Source organism: Candoia aspera, chromosome 7 (genome assembly GCF_035149785.1).
Source record: "Candoia aspera isolate rCanAsp1 chromosome 7, rCanAsp1.hap2, whole genome shotgun sequence".
Lineage (NCBI taxonomy): Eukaryota > Metazoa > Chordata > Lepidosauria > Squamata > Boidae > Candoia > Candoia aspera.
The window spans coordinates 58,115,544-58,132,932 of record NC_086159.1 but is presented as its reverse complement, the minus strand read 5'-3'; the positions used below and the strand labels follow the sequence as shown (position 1 = coordinate 58,132,932).

The 17,389-nt window shown below is 38.0% G+C and overlaps 1 protein-coding gene across 1 annotated transcript in view; it reads right to left on the bottom strand.

The window, feature by feature from the left end:
* The window catches only part of KCND2 (potassium voltage-gated channel subfamily D member 2), a 294,928-nt gene that overhangs the window by 23,268 nt on the left and 254,271 nt on the right, over positions 1–17,389 (bottom strand). The window contains exon 2 of the mRNA XM_063309529.1: positions 3,444–3,606. Within this exon, the coding sequence (XP_063165599.1) occupies positions 3,444–3,606 (163 nt within the window). The remainder of the gene's footprint in view (positions 1–3,443; positions 3,607–17,389) is intronic.

Below are 17,389 nucleotides of genomic sequence, written 5' to 3'. Positions count from 1 at the left end.
ACTAACCTATGTCAGCAAATCTGGAGAAGGGTACAATGGCCTCAAAATTGGAAGACATCAGTATACATACCAATACCAAAGAGAGAGAGGGAGAGAGAGAGAGATTTAACAGTGTGCAGCTATCACACAATATGCCTAATTTCACACGCTAGTAAAATAATCAGTTCATCATCTAACACAGATTAGAGCCTCACAAGGAGATACCAGACGTTCGAGCTAGCTTTAAAACAATCTGAGGAACATGCTGATGCATGCTGGGTAATTGAGAAAGCCAGAGAATACCGATAAGAAGGCAGTATGTGTTTCATTGGTTATGGAAAAGCCTCCAGTTGTGTTGTCCATATCAAGCTGTGGAAAGAGCTTAGGAAAATGCAAATCTTGAAATATCTAACTGCCTTCATGTAAAACCTATGAACAGGTCAGGAAGCCACCATCCAGATGGAACAGACTATCACTAGGTCAGCAAAGAATGAGATGGCCTGTATACTCTCCTCTTATTTATTCAATTGATATACTGAATAGATATTGAGGGAAATTGTATTAGAAGATGAGTATGGTTTTAAAGTCGGAGAAACATCAGTAACTATGCTGATGACACTTCTTTAGTAAGAAAGTCAAGGAGCACAGTGAAAAAATGGGACTAAAATTTAATATAAAGACCAGATTAATAATATAGGTAGTCCTTGCTTAACAACCACAACTGGGACTGGAATTTAGGACACTAAGTGATGCAGTCATTAAGTGAATCTGGACCTGATTTTACGACCATTTTTTGCAGTGGTTGTTAAGCGAATCACATGGTCATTAAGTGAACCATGTGGTCATTAAGTGACTCACACAGCTCCCTATTGATTTTGCTTATCAGAAGCTGGCTGGGAAGGTTGAAAATGGTAATCATTTGACTGTAGGATTCTGCAACCATCGTAAATGCGTGATGGTTGCCAAGGGCCTGAATCGCAATCACTTGACTGCAGGGATGCTGTGACAGTCATAAGTGTGAGGAACTGTCATCAGTATTTTATATATTGCCATCATTAACTCTGGATGGTCATTAAATTAATGGTCTCTAAGTGAGGATTACCTGTAACAGATACAGCAATTAGCCTTAAGCTTGACAAGGAAAATATTGTCATCAGAGCAGATAGGATTAAACTGCTAAAAGTTTCTTTTATTTGTCTTCTCATACATGTAGAGGATTTGTAGAGGATCTGTAGTTCCTGAAGGAATAGCTGTCTAAGCACAAGCTGCACTTAGCTTTTGTTCTACAGTATATGACAATGTCAGCCAAGCTCCTTGCTTAATTATTATCACAAAGTTGTTTTTTTTTTAAAATGTGTTTGAGGGTGCACTGCCCTCACAGAGCTGCTTAGAAAACTGTAAAAACCCATGAATTATATATTTACATCTTGCATGTTGTCTGGGAAATTCTGGGAGTTGAAGTCCAGACATCTTAAAGTTGCTAAGGTTGAGAAACACTGCCTTAAATGTTTCCTAATATATTTTACTAATCGTTGCTCAGGGACTGACAGCCTTGCAAGGCATTCCAGACAAGAAGCACACCCAGTAGCAGTAGCTCTTCTTTATTGTAAGGTTACATTAACAGAATCTTGCAAATCTGAAAATACATGTTTCCCCTGTAACCTTCACATCCCAAGAAACTAGGGAGGGTCCCTTCTGAGACATGTGCATGGCCACATTTCTCCTGCAGGCTAAGCTGCCTCTTATCTGACTGTTGCTCTGGCTGTGGCTCTTCCCCTGTCTCCCAAGGTCATTCCCACATACCATTACAGAGGGACTTGTTCCTTGATTGTTTGTTTCCTGTCCTGATTCCTTCTACAGAGTTCTGACAATAGGATGCGGTCAAACTTCATTTTAACCATCCAAGCCACAGTGACTCAAGCCATATACAGGTAGTCCTCTCTTACTGACTGTTTGTTCAGCAACTGAAGTTACAATGGTGTTGAAAAAGGAGATTTACAACCAGTCATCGAGCTTGTGGCTGTCACGATGTCCTCATGGTCATGTGTTCCCAATTCGGGTGCTTGGCAACTGGTGCACATTTATGATGGTCACAGTCTCCCATGGCCATGTGATTACCATTTGCAACTTTCATAGCTAGCTTCTGGCAAGCAAAGTCAATGGAAAACAGGTGGGAAATCACAAGTCACAGTCATGTGATGTCACACTTAATGACCGTGGGTGATTTGCTTAATAACCAGAGCCAGAATGGACAAACTGACATAAATCAGGTATGGTCACATGTTTCACTTTACAACTGCATCACTTAGCAATGGATTTGCCGGTCCCAATTTCAGTCAGTAAGTGAGGACTACCTGTATTATAATGGTTCACCCTTCATGCTTTGCCAAAACGAACAGATCACCTTATGACTTTGGGCAATGACTGTCAGCTAGTTTAATCTGATAGATTGAAAGGTAGCATTTTAAAATAAACCAATAAACAAACAAATAATAGAATTCCACACTTAAAGATATTTTTGGATTATCTCTTAATATGTTCATCCATATGAACTTCTAAGATTAAAAATGATAGTATCTTTACTTCTGGAAAATTAAATAATGCATTTTGAAATTTATACAAATTCTTCATAAGAAAAAACAAAAGCAAAACCCATTCAAAGCTTTTTGGTGAAACAAACAAACAAATAAATAAAGGTCTGTGTTTCTGGGTATGTTCACATGTGTATACACACAGATAAAATGTTTCCCCTGTTTTACAGCTTATGGCAGAGTTCACAGTGCTCTTAGTATCTCAGTAATTTTTTTCATAGAGTCCCTAGATCAAAACTGAACTACTTTCAGCTAGTAGTTTGTGCAGCATCTGACAAATGTTGAGTATTGCCATGTTTCCCTCAAAAATTTAAAATATCCTGCAGCACCCTTGTGAGTTCACCATGGGACCTTTGGTCATTACAGCACACACTTTGGGAACTGCTGGCTTATGCTGTGGTTTCACAGAGTCCCTCATTCAATCTAATATAACACAGAACTTCAATAAATGAGTCAGATACTAAATTGCCCTTCCACGCAATTGGTCCCTTTCTTACTTATGACAGAATGGATACTCAGTCTCCAAATTCACCATGCCATCTGTACAATCTCTCACACAGATTAGGAAATTCTGCAACTCGCTAGAATAGATTTTTAGAGCATTCACCAAAACTGGCTTCTTTTTGCCTTCTGTGGAATCTTAACTCAAAGATATTCTGAATCACAGTATATGCTGGTATGTGATGTAAGGCAAGTATTTTCACCCACAAATTTAGAATATGCGTTTTCAAATTAATGGTTAAACCAACTAACTAGCTGACCCAACTCAACCAGTTAATTCTTTGGGAAGAAAATCTTAAAAGTTGTTTCAGATACATACTTTGCATTGAGACAACATACATCCTGTATCTACAATGGAAAGAAGAAGCGCACCTTTTGTGCCCTGCGCTTATCGGCTCGTTGGTTCTGATGATAGATGCGACTGAAGTTGGAGACAATGACCGGAACTGGAAGAGCAATGACTAAGACCCCGCTCAGAGAACAAATAGAACCAAATATCTTCCCGGCTATTGTCTTCGGCACCATGTCACCATACCTGGGGTAAAAAACAAAAGTCTGCTTAAACACATGATCTACAATTTCCCCTGTAAGAACTCAACAGTCATGTATCATTCCACTATGTGAACAACTCTGTTTTTATATCACTTGCTTCTATCATGTGCTACTTTGAATATATAGCTGAGAGACCCTAGTATCACTAGTTCATGCATTGATTTATATGTGCCCAGTGAGTCTTTAACAGTTAGGAAGGGGAGGATATTGAAAAATATGGTGATGTCATTTCAGTTAGTGAGATCTATTAGTATTGTTGTATACAAGGATGGCTTGGTGTTAGGTGTGTGGTGGGGCAGCCCTTCTTCTTCCCAAACCTCTAGAACAGTTGTTCTGAGGACATTGGGAGCTAGATTAAATTGGACGGTCTGACAAAAATCTGTTCTCTTGCCCTGTAGAAGCAGAAGTATTTTATCCCTACAAGAAGCTACTTTTGAATGCAATTCTTTGAAAATAAATAAGAGCTTCCCATAAATAAAAGAGGGCTGGTGCAGATAAATGGATAAGGGAAATGTTTTCTCCCTCATTCATAATCTTAAAAGTTGGGCCATACAGTTGTATTAACTAGAAAGAAATTCAAGGAAAACAAAAGAAATTCCTTTTCTCTGTAAAACATAGTGATAGAATTCCTGCACAGGATATGATGCCAGCAATTGGCTCTGTGACTTCAGAAGAGGAATATATACATATTGGTAAATTATAGCCCCATAGATTGCTGATAATTAAATAGAACATCTTGGTTCAGAACAATGATAAGTGGACTGGGGTAGGCCTGTTCCATTTTCTGTCTGACAAATTTTTGTCTGGCTTTTCAAATTCATGAGATCTAATCTGTATCTTATGCACTTAAAAAAATGTTTGAAGTGATCTAGGGATTTCTTCCATTTATCATCGTCATCATCATCATCATCATCCTTATAGCAGCATCCAGCTCTTCACAAATTGGAGGTTCCCCTCAATGATTCCTAGTATATCTAGGAAGGTTGGAAAACACCTTTGTCTGAAAACCTGGAGAGATGTTTAGTTAATATAAACATTACTGAGCTATAGATAAAGCAATGGCACGACTCAGTATAAAACATCAGTATAAAACGTCTTCATCCAATTCCATTTATTACTGTTACATATCACTTGTCTTCAGTACAATATAAAAACAGAACCAAAAACAAGCAGATCATCTCACTGGTTTGTGGTAGATGCTCAAGGTTATCCCACGAATGTTATGATTTGGTTTAATTTCAAGGCCGCCTTAATTAAAACTGAGACCCTTTAAAGTGCTGAATGGGAAGAAGAAAATGTCATGTGAAGAATCATCGACTGCATTCTTCTTCCACCTTTCATTTACAGCTCTAAAAATACTTTAAATCATATTATTAGTGCCATCCTTCTTTCCAAAAATCTATTGATGCCCTTGAAGTGTAGCAGCATGTTGCCTAATTGACTAAAATTTATTTCATGACAATAATAATTTGTGTCATTGCACTAACATTTCAGGATAATATAACATGCCAGTTCTATACTCTAATTAAGATAAATTTCTGTACAGATCCTAAATAAAGGGAGTTATTCCAATTATTCCAATCTAATAAGGGAGAAACCCATACGGAAACAGCCTCTCCATTAGGTTAGGAGGAGGGAGACATATTCCACTGCTGATATAATGGACATTGAGCAGACCTGAAGGTGGCTTTTGATGTGAATGGGTATGCCATAGCTCAAGAAGAAAAATCTATGCTTTGCCTTAGTTCTAGGCTAATGACGTTTATGTTTTCTTTTCTTTCAGTGAAGATTTATACACCGAAAAGTTGGTTTCACTCAGACACATCCCTTTTCGCAGAAGTAAAACATCATTTTCATTGAACACAGAAAGGAATATTCTTACAGGCTTCTGGGGGGAGGTGGTTAAAAAAGTCAGGATGGCAGCTGCCACTGTGTGATTGAAGCCCCACCCCTTTTTATGTGTGTCACATGCTGGACACATATAAAAAATGGACAGGGCTTTGGCTGCATGGTCTCAGTTGCCATCTTGACTTTTTTGCCTCTCCCTCTTGCAGACGCCCCTGCGTATTCCTTTACTTAAGATCCATGTATAAGATACTTTTCATTTTGAAAGTCATGAATGCTGCAAACCTCACATTTAAATCATTTTGCTGAATAAGTGTTAAGAATGAGTCCAGCAAATCATAAAGCCAAGTAGAGAACCAACGTATTGCAATAATATGGAGTTCCACAAGAGGACATAAAATACCATTAGAAAGTCACTGGAACAGGGAAATCAATATTTCATATTTCACAGCACATGACACAAATGTACTCACATACTTAAAGAAGTATCCTCCATTCCAATTCAATTACATTTTCTCCACAAAAGTTATATGGATGTCAAAGAAAAAAAAAAGATGATACAATATTTTTTTCTTTTTTATGGCATATAAAAAAGAGATTACAGAGATTGGGAAAATAAAATAAATAGAACGCCATTTAACCTGATAGTACTCCTTCTGAAAAAACAAGGTCATTTCTTGTTAATACATAAAAAAGATGGAAAAATTGTAGGTAGCAATAATCAAGTCACTGATAAATAAATGAGAAGGAAAAAAAATCAGATGGTACAAGAAAATGAAAAGGGAATAGAAAAGCAACTAATCTGAATTACTTCTTGTCTGAAAATAAAGCAGTTATTGTTTGGAGTATTCACAAAGATATCTAGGGGAAACTACAGCCAATTCTGATGTGCCTTGTGGCAGCTTAAAGATCACAATGAATTGGGGTTGTGTTATTGGCAAGGAAGGGGAAAAAAAGTCAATATGGTAGTGACAATTGTGTGACTGAAGCCATGCCCCTTTTTATATGTGTAAAAAAGTGGTGGGGCTTTGCAACTGTTAGTTTGATGACACTGTGGTTGGTTCCAGATGCCTCTGATGCCATAGCTATCCATTTACACTTTTTTGTATGCAACTACTCCAGTATCTTCTTTTTTTTCTCACTTTATTTACCTAAGCTTGCCCTAATATGTGTTGCTTCTAATCAAATTTCCGAAGGATACTATAACTTTCTACAAAACTTTCAAAAGGTGTACTGTTTTGGCTCAACTTTATCCAAGAAATGTTTACAGATCTTTGAAGCAATGCATGATGGAGAATATATCTGATTATGCAGATATTGGCTTATAAGTATGCCATGGCTAATATTTATAGACAGCATTTGGCACTTTGCTCATCATCTTTCATTTCCATAGAATCAAAATCACATTACAGTAGAAAAACTAAACAACAAAGGTGAATCCAAAAAGAGGTATATGTTCACAACAGGAAATAATTGCATGAATTATTTTTGTGGTCATCTATGCACATACAAAAAATCTATACTGGTGCTGCAAATAAATTCCTTGTAACAATTCTATCATGCCACGTTTTGCAGATATAATAGGGTAAGCTTCTCAGGAGGAAAAACAGATGCAAATACCAGCCTGCAAGCTGCAGACATTCCCTGTACTCATTTCACGAGAGATGACTCTATGTCATGTGTACTGAGAGATACTCAACATCTCCTTCCATTCAAGAAGTTTTTGCCTTTTAAAATTAAGGCAGAAGTTGCTGGCCTGCGGGCAAGAACAGAGAAAGCTAACATCATATCCTGGGGCCTCAGATTAAAGTTTAGAATTTCCAGAAAAAAGGGAAGTCCAGAAAAATGAAGCAGATGTATCAGACACTATTCCGATTAAGGAATAGGTAACAAGTTAAAGGAGGAGTTTGTGTTAGGGTTTTAATAGTTATTTTTCTCTGCTGTCCTGTCTATTTTTTGTATGTGTGTGCGTGCAAGTTCAGTAATTGGGTGTCCTTCAGCCTTTTATGCATATTTCAGGTTGCACGTGAGGAAACTATTTCTCATTAGAATTTTTGGTGATTTGGAATAATAATTTGAAACTCTGCCTCAATCTCTTTATAATGAGTTTTTATTTATTTTTAGCAGACCATCAACATCATGTGGTTAGTCTGGAATACTGTATTTTCTTTTGTAATTCTCATTTTAAAACTGCTGTTTTCAGTTGAACAGCTCTGTATTAGCCCCTTCGATAGTTTGATATCACACACACACACACACACACACACACACACTTGCTGTTGTTGATCTCTTGTGAGGAAGGATTGACATCTTTGCCAGATGCTCTGATGCTATATAGCCATATGCCATATAGCCATATGCAGGCTACAAGAATATAATAATAATAATAATAATAATAATAATAATAATAATAATAATGTCCTGTAAGGCAGCACTGATTATCAGAGCCCTATCTCCCTCAAACCTTGGGGTTAAGGGGACACCAAGTGAGGCGGAGATAGGGCGGAGTATAGATAGTGGCAGCAGAAACTACGAAGTCACTACATCAAAAAAGGAAGTGGGGCAGTGTCTAAAAACCTGGAGATCTTCTAGAAGAGGAGGTTTGACCTCCAGCCTTTTATGTTATAGGGTCAGCAGGGTGCTCTACTATGATAAATTATAAGTCCAATTCTTTAAATTATTATCCTCCATTTCTGAGAATATAGAATTTGTAAAGAGTCTATCTCAAACTATAATCAGCTGGTTTGCTAGATTTATATAACTACAAAAACTGAGATTTAGAAAACAGGATTTAATTATATACATTAGGGATAAATTATATCAAGAGGCAGGGCCAGATGTTGTCACAATTGGTTACTTCATATCACAACTTTGGTATGTCAGTTAAGCCTAAAAGTGTGGTGTAGCAATAATGTAATGGACCTCACAACATGAAGATCAGGAAATATTAGGGACTTCCCTCAAGAAGGAAACATAATAGATTTAACTCATTGTTCTGTAGTTGTAAGAAGGAATCTCAACATTTGAGCCATAAAACTCAACTCAAGCAAGTCTTAAATAGACAGGTTGCTTGAGAAGAAGAGGACAAATTCAAGATACCGATACTTGCTTTTGTAGTATTGACAAAACTGGATAATGATATTGTCTAGTGGTATATTAGATTGAAAAAAAACACAGCAGCCAAAAGAGTGATAAATTTTGGGGTGGTGTGTTATTCCAAGGCAATCTGACCTTTGAGTTTTCTTGGATTTGTTTATTGTACATATTATTAAGAACCAGTATATGCTATTTCAATTTAATATGGAAATGTTTTCATTTAAAAATCCTTTCTTCAAGAATGAATAAAACACTCTACCAATTTATTCACTACTAGTCAAACAATTAATCCATAAAATTGGGCATGCTTCACTGCATATTAAGAACAAAAATGAAAAGCAAAAGCAAACAACTCAATGAATGCTTCATTCCCCCCCCTCCTTTGCTGAGTGGCTTAAAAAAAGACCATTAGTGAAGGATGGGAATGGTCCATGTTGACACAGTGGAACAAGCAATGCCAAACATGAAATAATACTATAGAGCTGTCAAATTATATTTGACAACTGCAAAATAGGCTGCTTATCTAAGAAGGGTGGGACAAATTGTTATGAAACAATTCTCAGTAATTCCCAAACTGCTTGGTGACTAAACATGGTAAGAAGATGCTAATGTATTATTCATTTCAGCACTGTACATCACAGTGGATAATTTAAAATGCCACCGGTTAATATTAAGTAGCGTGTCTTTAGGAGAATCACAGATGTGGACATACACTTCAACTGGGTGGCTTTCAGATGTTGAACTAGTTGCAGTTTCCATCTCAAAATGAGCCAGCATTGCTCCTGTGCAGACAGAACTTGATGTGAACTTCTCATCATATGCAAACAGTTCCTATGGATACATTTTTGCCTTGAAAATAATGGTGCCACAGAGTTTTGCTTTTCTAAGGTCATTTGGCATTTTTGTAACCTATGGAAGGTCTTGGTAACTGCCTTGCTTTCTTATTCAATAAAAAAGATAGAAAAGTTATTTTCCTCCCAGGAACTAAGTCAATCACATCACACTGAAATAAATGTATGGCCAGATAAAGTCATAACAAAAAAGTTAATGACTTGGTAACAAAACTATTTCTGACAGATTTTTTTTTCCTGTTCAATCATGTCTGATTCTTGAAGACTGCCTGGACAAGTCTCTGCAGTTTTCTTGGCAAGGTTTTTCAGAAGTGGTTTGCCATTGCCTCCTTCCTAGGGCTGAGAGAGAGTGACTGGCCCAAAGTTACCCTGCTGGCTTTGTGCCTAAGGCAGGACTCACGGTCTCCTGGTTTCTAACCTGGTGCCTTAACCACTGCACCAAACTGGTCCTTGACAGATGTACGGTAAATCCTTAACAAATAGTTAAGAGTACAATCATATGCATCTGAAGTAAATACCACTGAACTTAATGGAACATCTTTATAGCAAGCATTTTGCTCTTCATAGCAACAACTGTAGAATGCTGACTATATGTCCTGGCAGAGCAGGAACAAATTCTGACAGCAATCCAGCTTTGGATATGCATACCATGAGGCTTGCACAGGCAAAACTGGAGTCCTGCCAGACCACACTCCAAGCATTCCTCTTTGTTTTCCTTAGACAAGCCAACAACCAGTTTGTCCAGGCCAAAGAAACTGTGGCAGTGATTATGCTCTCAGATTTAACATGCATAAGTCCCCTGCCAAATTGTACCCTGTTCAAATTTGCTCTTGATTTCTAGAGGAGACACATAGTTTGAGAATCCTGGTCTACATCATCTTTCCCCAACTGAGGGCCCTCCAACTGAGGGCCCTGAAGTTGGACTTCAACTTCCAGAAGTCTTAGACTTTGGCCATTGTGGCTGGAGACACTGGGTATTGAAAGCCAACGTAAACCAAGTTTGAGAAAATGTCTAGATCAGTCTTGTCTTGTGCTTATTTGATCCCTCAATATATTTTGGAACATGATACTCAACTAAATAAGACTCTATATCAGGTATGTGTCAGACAAGATGGGAGGTGTGGAACAAAATATCTACGTGGATACATCTTAGGAAAGACTGGTTTGGACAAATATATGCCTCATTACAATTACTGACAACCTATGATAAGTTCTTTTTTCTTTTTGCATTTATTGCATAGTTAGTATTAGTGACTAAGCAATTGTTTGCAGATGGTCTACTCATATGTGCAGTGCAATGTGTAATGCCTTGGATGTCCATAAGACTTCACTGGCTACTGTTGTGATTAGGAAAATTAGTTATTTCCCAGTTTTTCTGGGTCATATGTTTCAGTGGTCATATCAGTTGCCAGTTGTGGTAATCTCTGCAATAGTTCATAAATACTATGGCAATGATCATGAGAAAAAAAGGTCTGACTGGATCATTATTGACAGGCCCATAACACTTGTATAAAACCTAACAATCTTCTGCAGTGTGTCTCTCCTGAGGCGTTTGCTGCTGTGCAGTAATCATGTGGGACTAGTTTACTTTTATTCTGCACAGATCGAAGAGAAATAAGTCAAGAAACAGCTGACACAAATGATCAGAGAATACTCTGCATCATCTCTCCTTCCTTCCTTATCTCTTTAATGGAAAAACTTCCAAGTGGCTTGTTTATAGAAATCGTTCATTGTGTGTACACACCACTGATCTTCAACAGTGTTGTGGAGAAAACATTAGATTGGTTGATTCTTAGGAGAATCTTTGGGGAGTCAGAAAGAGAAGCATGGATATGATTAGGAAGAATGCATTATGTTTCCCCATAGCATCTTGCAAAATGAGACATCATGGTCAAGGCCATAGCTTCAACTGTTGTTCTAACAGAATGGCGCAAGATGCATTGAAGATACTTGGTTTTGATACAGGTCATTAATCTGGGAGCTTGTATAATTTATAACCACTGTGATTTTTCACTGTTCAAGTTAGAAGGTGGCATCATATATTTCTTTGTTTTTCATGCTGATGGGTCAGTTGTGGTAGGATTTTGGCAAATGTAAAGATAGTACCTGGTGGAATCCCAGTCAAGGTCACGAACTGATAGAATTAATTATTTTACAAGCATGAGGTTAGTTGGCTGTTTAAGATGGCTCTGTGTATTAGTTTTATGCCATACCAGGCTTATAAAGCAGGCTTATATCTGCTTCTTTGTTCCTGATATGTTAGAAAAGAACAACAAAACAAAACAACCCTCACAATTTTATAACCTTTACTCAAACCAACAAAAAAAGTCCATTCCTGCCAAATGTTTGTTAAATGACAAAGTATGTCATTGCCATGATTTACATCATTGTGTAATGATGTCATGATATCAATGATGCAAATATACATATAATGTGGGTGGCTTATTCTTGTCCAGACTACTTGGGAAGCATTGGACAGGCTCTTTATTTTGGGTGGGATGTCCAGATGGAAATTTTGTACATTACACCCAAAGTCCACTAAATGGTGATCCACTAAATCAAGGTTTGTGAGAAAAAATATATTGTAAAGGTGAAATAATAAAAGTTTCATGACTCTACCAAGCTTGTTGCTTTCTAATTAAACAAAACAAAACAGAAAAGAAGGGCATCAGGCTCATACTGTTGCCAGTATACAATGCTGTACTCCAGATTAGATTCAACCCACTGGCACTTCTGTCAATACATTCAGTTTACAGACTTTATAGATTACAGTTTGATGGTGACTGAAAAAAGACCTCTGCACATCAGCTGTTCTACTCCCCTTCTTGTGCTGAAGGGGTCTGAATAACCCTTACCTCAGCCAGTAGTTAGGCATAATCTCTTTCCATTTCCAGGGAAGACGCTCTACTAATATCCAGGAACATAGGTTGAAAAATTTCACTGCGTGTTGTTCTAAACCTTTTCTTTCATTTGAAAATGCAAAATTCAATAAGCTAACAGCTGAAAAACAAATCCAGTGTAGAATTTTACTGATTGCTATTAAGGGTGGGATAAAGTTTCCAGATATTTAATCTCTGCTCCAGGCATGAAAAGGAACACACAGTATGGTTTGCTGCAAAAGAGACTGAGCCTGGCTGCTTTCTGATGAAACTCTGCCAGTGATGGACTGTTGCAGTAAATAAATAGTTCAAAGGTACTAATGTTAAGTTTACTATAGCTGTGGAATTAAGCACTAAGAACTATATTCAAAGACTCACTTGGGAAAGAAAAAAGAATTGCTTCTATATTTAAATATAAATCCATATTTTACATAGTTATTTTTCTGGTCAACAGATATGAAAGCATTTGTTCTAGTAACAGAAATTTCCTTTTTGTATTTTTTTTCTGGTTCATCTGCTGTTCTAATCTTCCTAGAGGAACTCTCCTCAACCTTAGCTCCCTCCAGAAATGTGGTCTTGAAGTCCCCAAATGCTCAGCCATGATCATGCTGGCAATGGGCCTCAAATTAGGGTACTAGAAGGAAGGTAGATATTTTATAAATTCTCCTTGTTTCTTCTCGGCTGCTCCTGAAGCGCCACCCTCTGCATATGCCTTCATGAATTATTTTTATAAGGTTTTGGAGTACGGTACTTCAGATACATTGAAGGAAATTAAGGAACCTTCCACAGTCTGGAGGTGGAACAAAATAAACTCATGCCATAACTCAAGGCTATTCCCTCTTTTCCAGGTCAGTCCACAGAAAAAAATAAGTTTGGATGCTCCATCTCTCAATCATTCTAGTGGGATCACAAAACTCCCTTTCCTGCTTCAATAAAAACAGATATTCAGATGAGCTTTTTGGCTTCTGGAGGAACTTATTTTCTATCCCTGCTTTCCTTTCAACAAAGTGGCCCATGAAGAGCCAAATCCTCCATGCCCGCTAAGATAATTGCATTCCAGGCAAAAGTTTTGGATTCTTCTTTCCCCTCTTTGATAATTGCATTCCAGATAAATGTGCTCCTTGACAAACACTGTGAAGGTCTTCATAGGTACTCAGAAAAAAAAAATCCTTGCCAAAGTTGCCATTTTTAAATAGACAGATTATATTTGGCCTTAATAGCTGCATTGGGGCAAAAAAAAAAAATGCTTCCTGTGTTGTATTTCTTTCTCTTATAAAGATGTTAGTGTTAATATGTTTTCTACTACAGATTAAGGTTACTATGGTAACTAATCATTTTGGCCGGGTAAAGAGGTTGAATTTAATTGTCTCCTTTTCAGTTGTTAATTGTTGCACTGTGGGGGGTGGGGGGGGACGGGGGGGGGGGGGCTGGAGAAGAACTTGCCTGGACTTGTTTTAGTTTCAGTTTCCCTTCTGTGTAGGCTTGCAGAGAATATGCAGCTGAGAGAAATCTCTCCTCTCAGCAAACAGCCTTTAAATATGTTCGTTTTCTGTAAATAAAATTATTTTTATAGAAATGCCTGGTGTGTGACTTTTCTGATCTCTCCTGGGCTAAATGCTTTCTAGCACTCTGCCAACAGGTTATGGGCCCAGTAAGCAGCCCAATAAACCCAGTAAGAAGCCCAGTAAAACCCCAAAGGGAATAGAGAGATCAGCTCCACACCTCATGCACAATTTAAAGGCAGGTAGCAAAGACCTGTGAAGATTTTCTTTGGAGCCACCTGGAGATTTTCCAGCAACTGCCAGTCTACAGGACAAAGAAGCCAGCTGAGGTGACTTGCAAAAGAAGGAAGAAGCCATGGCTACCTCCCAGCCCTCAGCGATGCCTCTGGAGTGCCTATCAGAGACCAACTATTTGAATTGGGCCCTGAAGATGGAGATGTATCTTTGCAGAGAGAATCTTTGATTGCCAATTGGTGAGCAACCCCCCACAAAATCCCAGTGCTGAATGGCTGAGACAGGATGAGTGGGCTAGAGCCACCATTATCCTGGGAGTTGAGGACAATCAGCTAGTCCATGTGCGAGGTATGCAGTCTGCAAAGCAACTTTGGAATGCTTTGAGAGACTTGTATGTAAAGGCAACATCAGGGAGTAAAGTTTCCCTGACAAAAAAGCTGTACAAAGCCTACCTTGCAGAAGGAGATAGCCTTCCTGAGCACCTGCATTATATTCAGCAGCTGTTTGTTGAGTTGCAGGAGAGAGGAATGGAATTTACATCTCTCACAAAATCCTATATCCTCCTGTCCTCACTGAATGAAACGTGGGACACGCTGATTTGTACCCTGGAGGCTATGCCTGAAGCAGACCTCACCCCATCGTATGTTACACAGCACTTACTTGCTGAATGGGAAAAGAGAGAGGAAAGATTCCCCCCACCTCTTCTGGAAAGCTGTAGTACCAGAAAACAAGGGAAAAGAAGGGAAAGGAAGCTGAGACCACAGCGCTAGCCAACCAGTGATGCAAAACTTTGTTTTCTAGCACTCTGCCAACAGTTAGCAGTGCAGCAATCTGCAGATCTAGCTAGTGCTACTCAGTTGTATCACCTGGAGCTGAAGCAAGTTAAATGCTTTTGTTTATTAAGTTAAGTGCACCTTGAGACTGCTCATTTCTTAGCTTCATGTTCATTATAGCTCACCTTTGGGGAAACAAGGTGGGAGGGATATAAAAGCAAAAACGCTATTGACTGATTATTAAATTGCTTTCAGTGAGTTGGGCTTTAGACTAACAATGTCACCTAATCTCATCTGGAACCTGATCTTTAGGCTACTTATTCTAGGAAACCCAATTCCTAAGAGACCTGAAAACTGCACAGAGGCTCCACCTCAGGGTACCAAAGATAATTATTTTTCTCTTTCTTAGAATCTGGGTCTGAACTGAATCACTGTCCCTGAGGTGGTAAGTTCAGTTTCTAATTATTGGGACCCTTAGTCATCCAATTCTTCACTTTTCGTGAGTATTGTAATCTTCCCAAAGATAAACTTGCTCACCCAGGCATTTTCAGTGTAATTGCTGCTCCAGGATCATAATGGTGTTTAAAAATAAACATTAAAAAAAATCTGTATTTTTCTTTTTTCATTCCCTTGTTTTAGGAAGGTGGCTTTATTGTTGACTGTTTTAATTAATTGTCTGGTACCAATTAGGATTGGATTCTTTTTGTATATAGCTCTGACCTTTTTTAGAAGGAATAAAATTGGTAAACCATAAAATATATAATAACATTCCATTTCCCCATGAGTTTAGCAACAATGAGCTCTGAACTCTTTCAACTGTTTTGAGCTGTTCTTTTCATCTTTAAATATTTTCTTTTTCTACATTAAAGAAAGAACATAATTTTTAATTTAAACGTATGTCCTCTTTTCATTTCAGTATAATCAATGACATTGCTACTTTTATAATGTGTGTCATGATCTTAATTAATAGAGAAAGCAACATTTAATTAACATTTAATCGTTAGCACAGGTATTTTGCCCAGGAATTCTTATATCACCATGGACTTCTTTCTTTTTCCTACTCATTACAAAAGGGACACAAAGAAGTCCAAATAAGATTGCTCAATATACTTTCTCTGGGGATGTTTGATACATTTAAACCAAAGATTTAAATTAGTTTCATAGAACTTATCTTCCCAAGGAATTCTTCTATGCATAGGAAGACAAATATAGCAAGAGAAAAGACAAATGTAACCTATAAGAAGGACTGCACAATGTATTCATAGTACCTTGAAGCCACCTTTATCACTGAAATGAGTGGTATATGATCCTGCCAGGCTGTCAGCCTTGGCCTTTCCTCTTCCACTGCCTTCCTTCTTTCCTTTCTCCCTTCCTTCTTGCAGCAGCAAGGGATGAGGAGAGGGCATGTACAGTTCAATTGTATGCATTTTTATTCTAAGTCAATAAATCTTACTCCAGGTAGGAGGTCTAGGAGTACTGTCTCAGTCACTTTATCAACTTTCGAAAGATGAATTAGAGGCAGTTAAGTGACAGGCAGAATCATCAGTCTGGACGTGTGTTAGGGAAAGTGAAGACAAACAGAGAGGTAACATTATATGCTGGTACAATCATCTTTCATTTCAGAAGAACTTGGCTGAAAAATGTATGCTGAGATTCTTGTATGTCTATTACTTTGGTCTTCTCCTAAAAGACAGGATTATCACCTTTTTGGGGGAAAACCATGGGAATGGAATTGGTGAAAGAACCAACTTCAGGAGCTGAATATATCACTTAATCACATAATCATAGATCACAAGGGTTGAAAGGAACCTTGGATATCAACGAGTCAGCCCCCTGCCCAATCTACTATTGCAGTGCAGTACAGCATTCCTGAGAGATGGCCATCAAGGCTCTGTTTAAACATCTCCAGTGAAGAAGAGTCCATGATCTTTTGCAGCAGTCTTTTCCATTGTTGAATAGCTCATACCTTTATGTCTAATCAAAATCTGCTTTCTTGTAGTTTAAACCCATTATTTCTTATCTTGTTCACTGAAACAATACTGGAGAAATCTACCATGTCTTTTAGCCCTTCAGACATGAAAGACTTGAAGAGAGCTATTATGTCATCCTGCAGTCTTTTTTCCCCATAAGATAAACCCAAACAATGTCTCCAACTATTCCACATAACTTTGTTCTTCTTGGCTCCTTATCATCTTGATTCCTTTCTTCTAGACACTCCAGTTTGTCAATGCTCTTCCTAAAATGAGGCCAGAACTGGATGCAATATTCCAGAGGTATATTCTGTGATCAACAGAAAAGAGAGGGAACAATATCTCTTGATCTTGAATGTATTCTTCTGTTGATACAGCATAGGATTTGGGTTTTTATAGCTGTACCACACTGTTGGCTCATATTCAGCTTGCAATCCACCAAGCTACTCAGATCCTTTCTGCATTCACTGCTTTCCATTATGGTCTCTCCCATCCCTCACTCATGCCTTTGACTTTTCCTACCCAGATGAAGGGCTTTGGATTTTCCTTGTTGAAATTAATCTTGTTGGTTTTATCCCATTCTTCCAGCTTCTCAATATCTTCTTGAATCTTGATA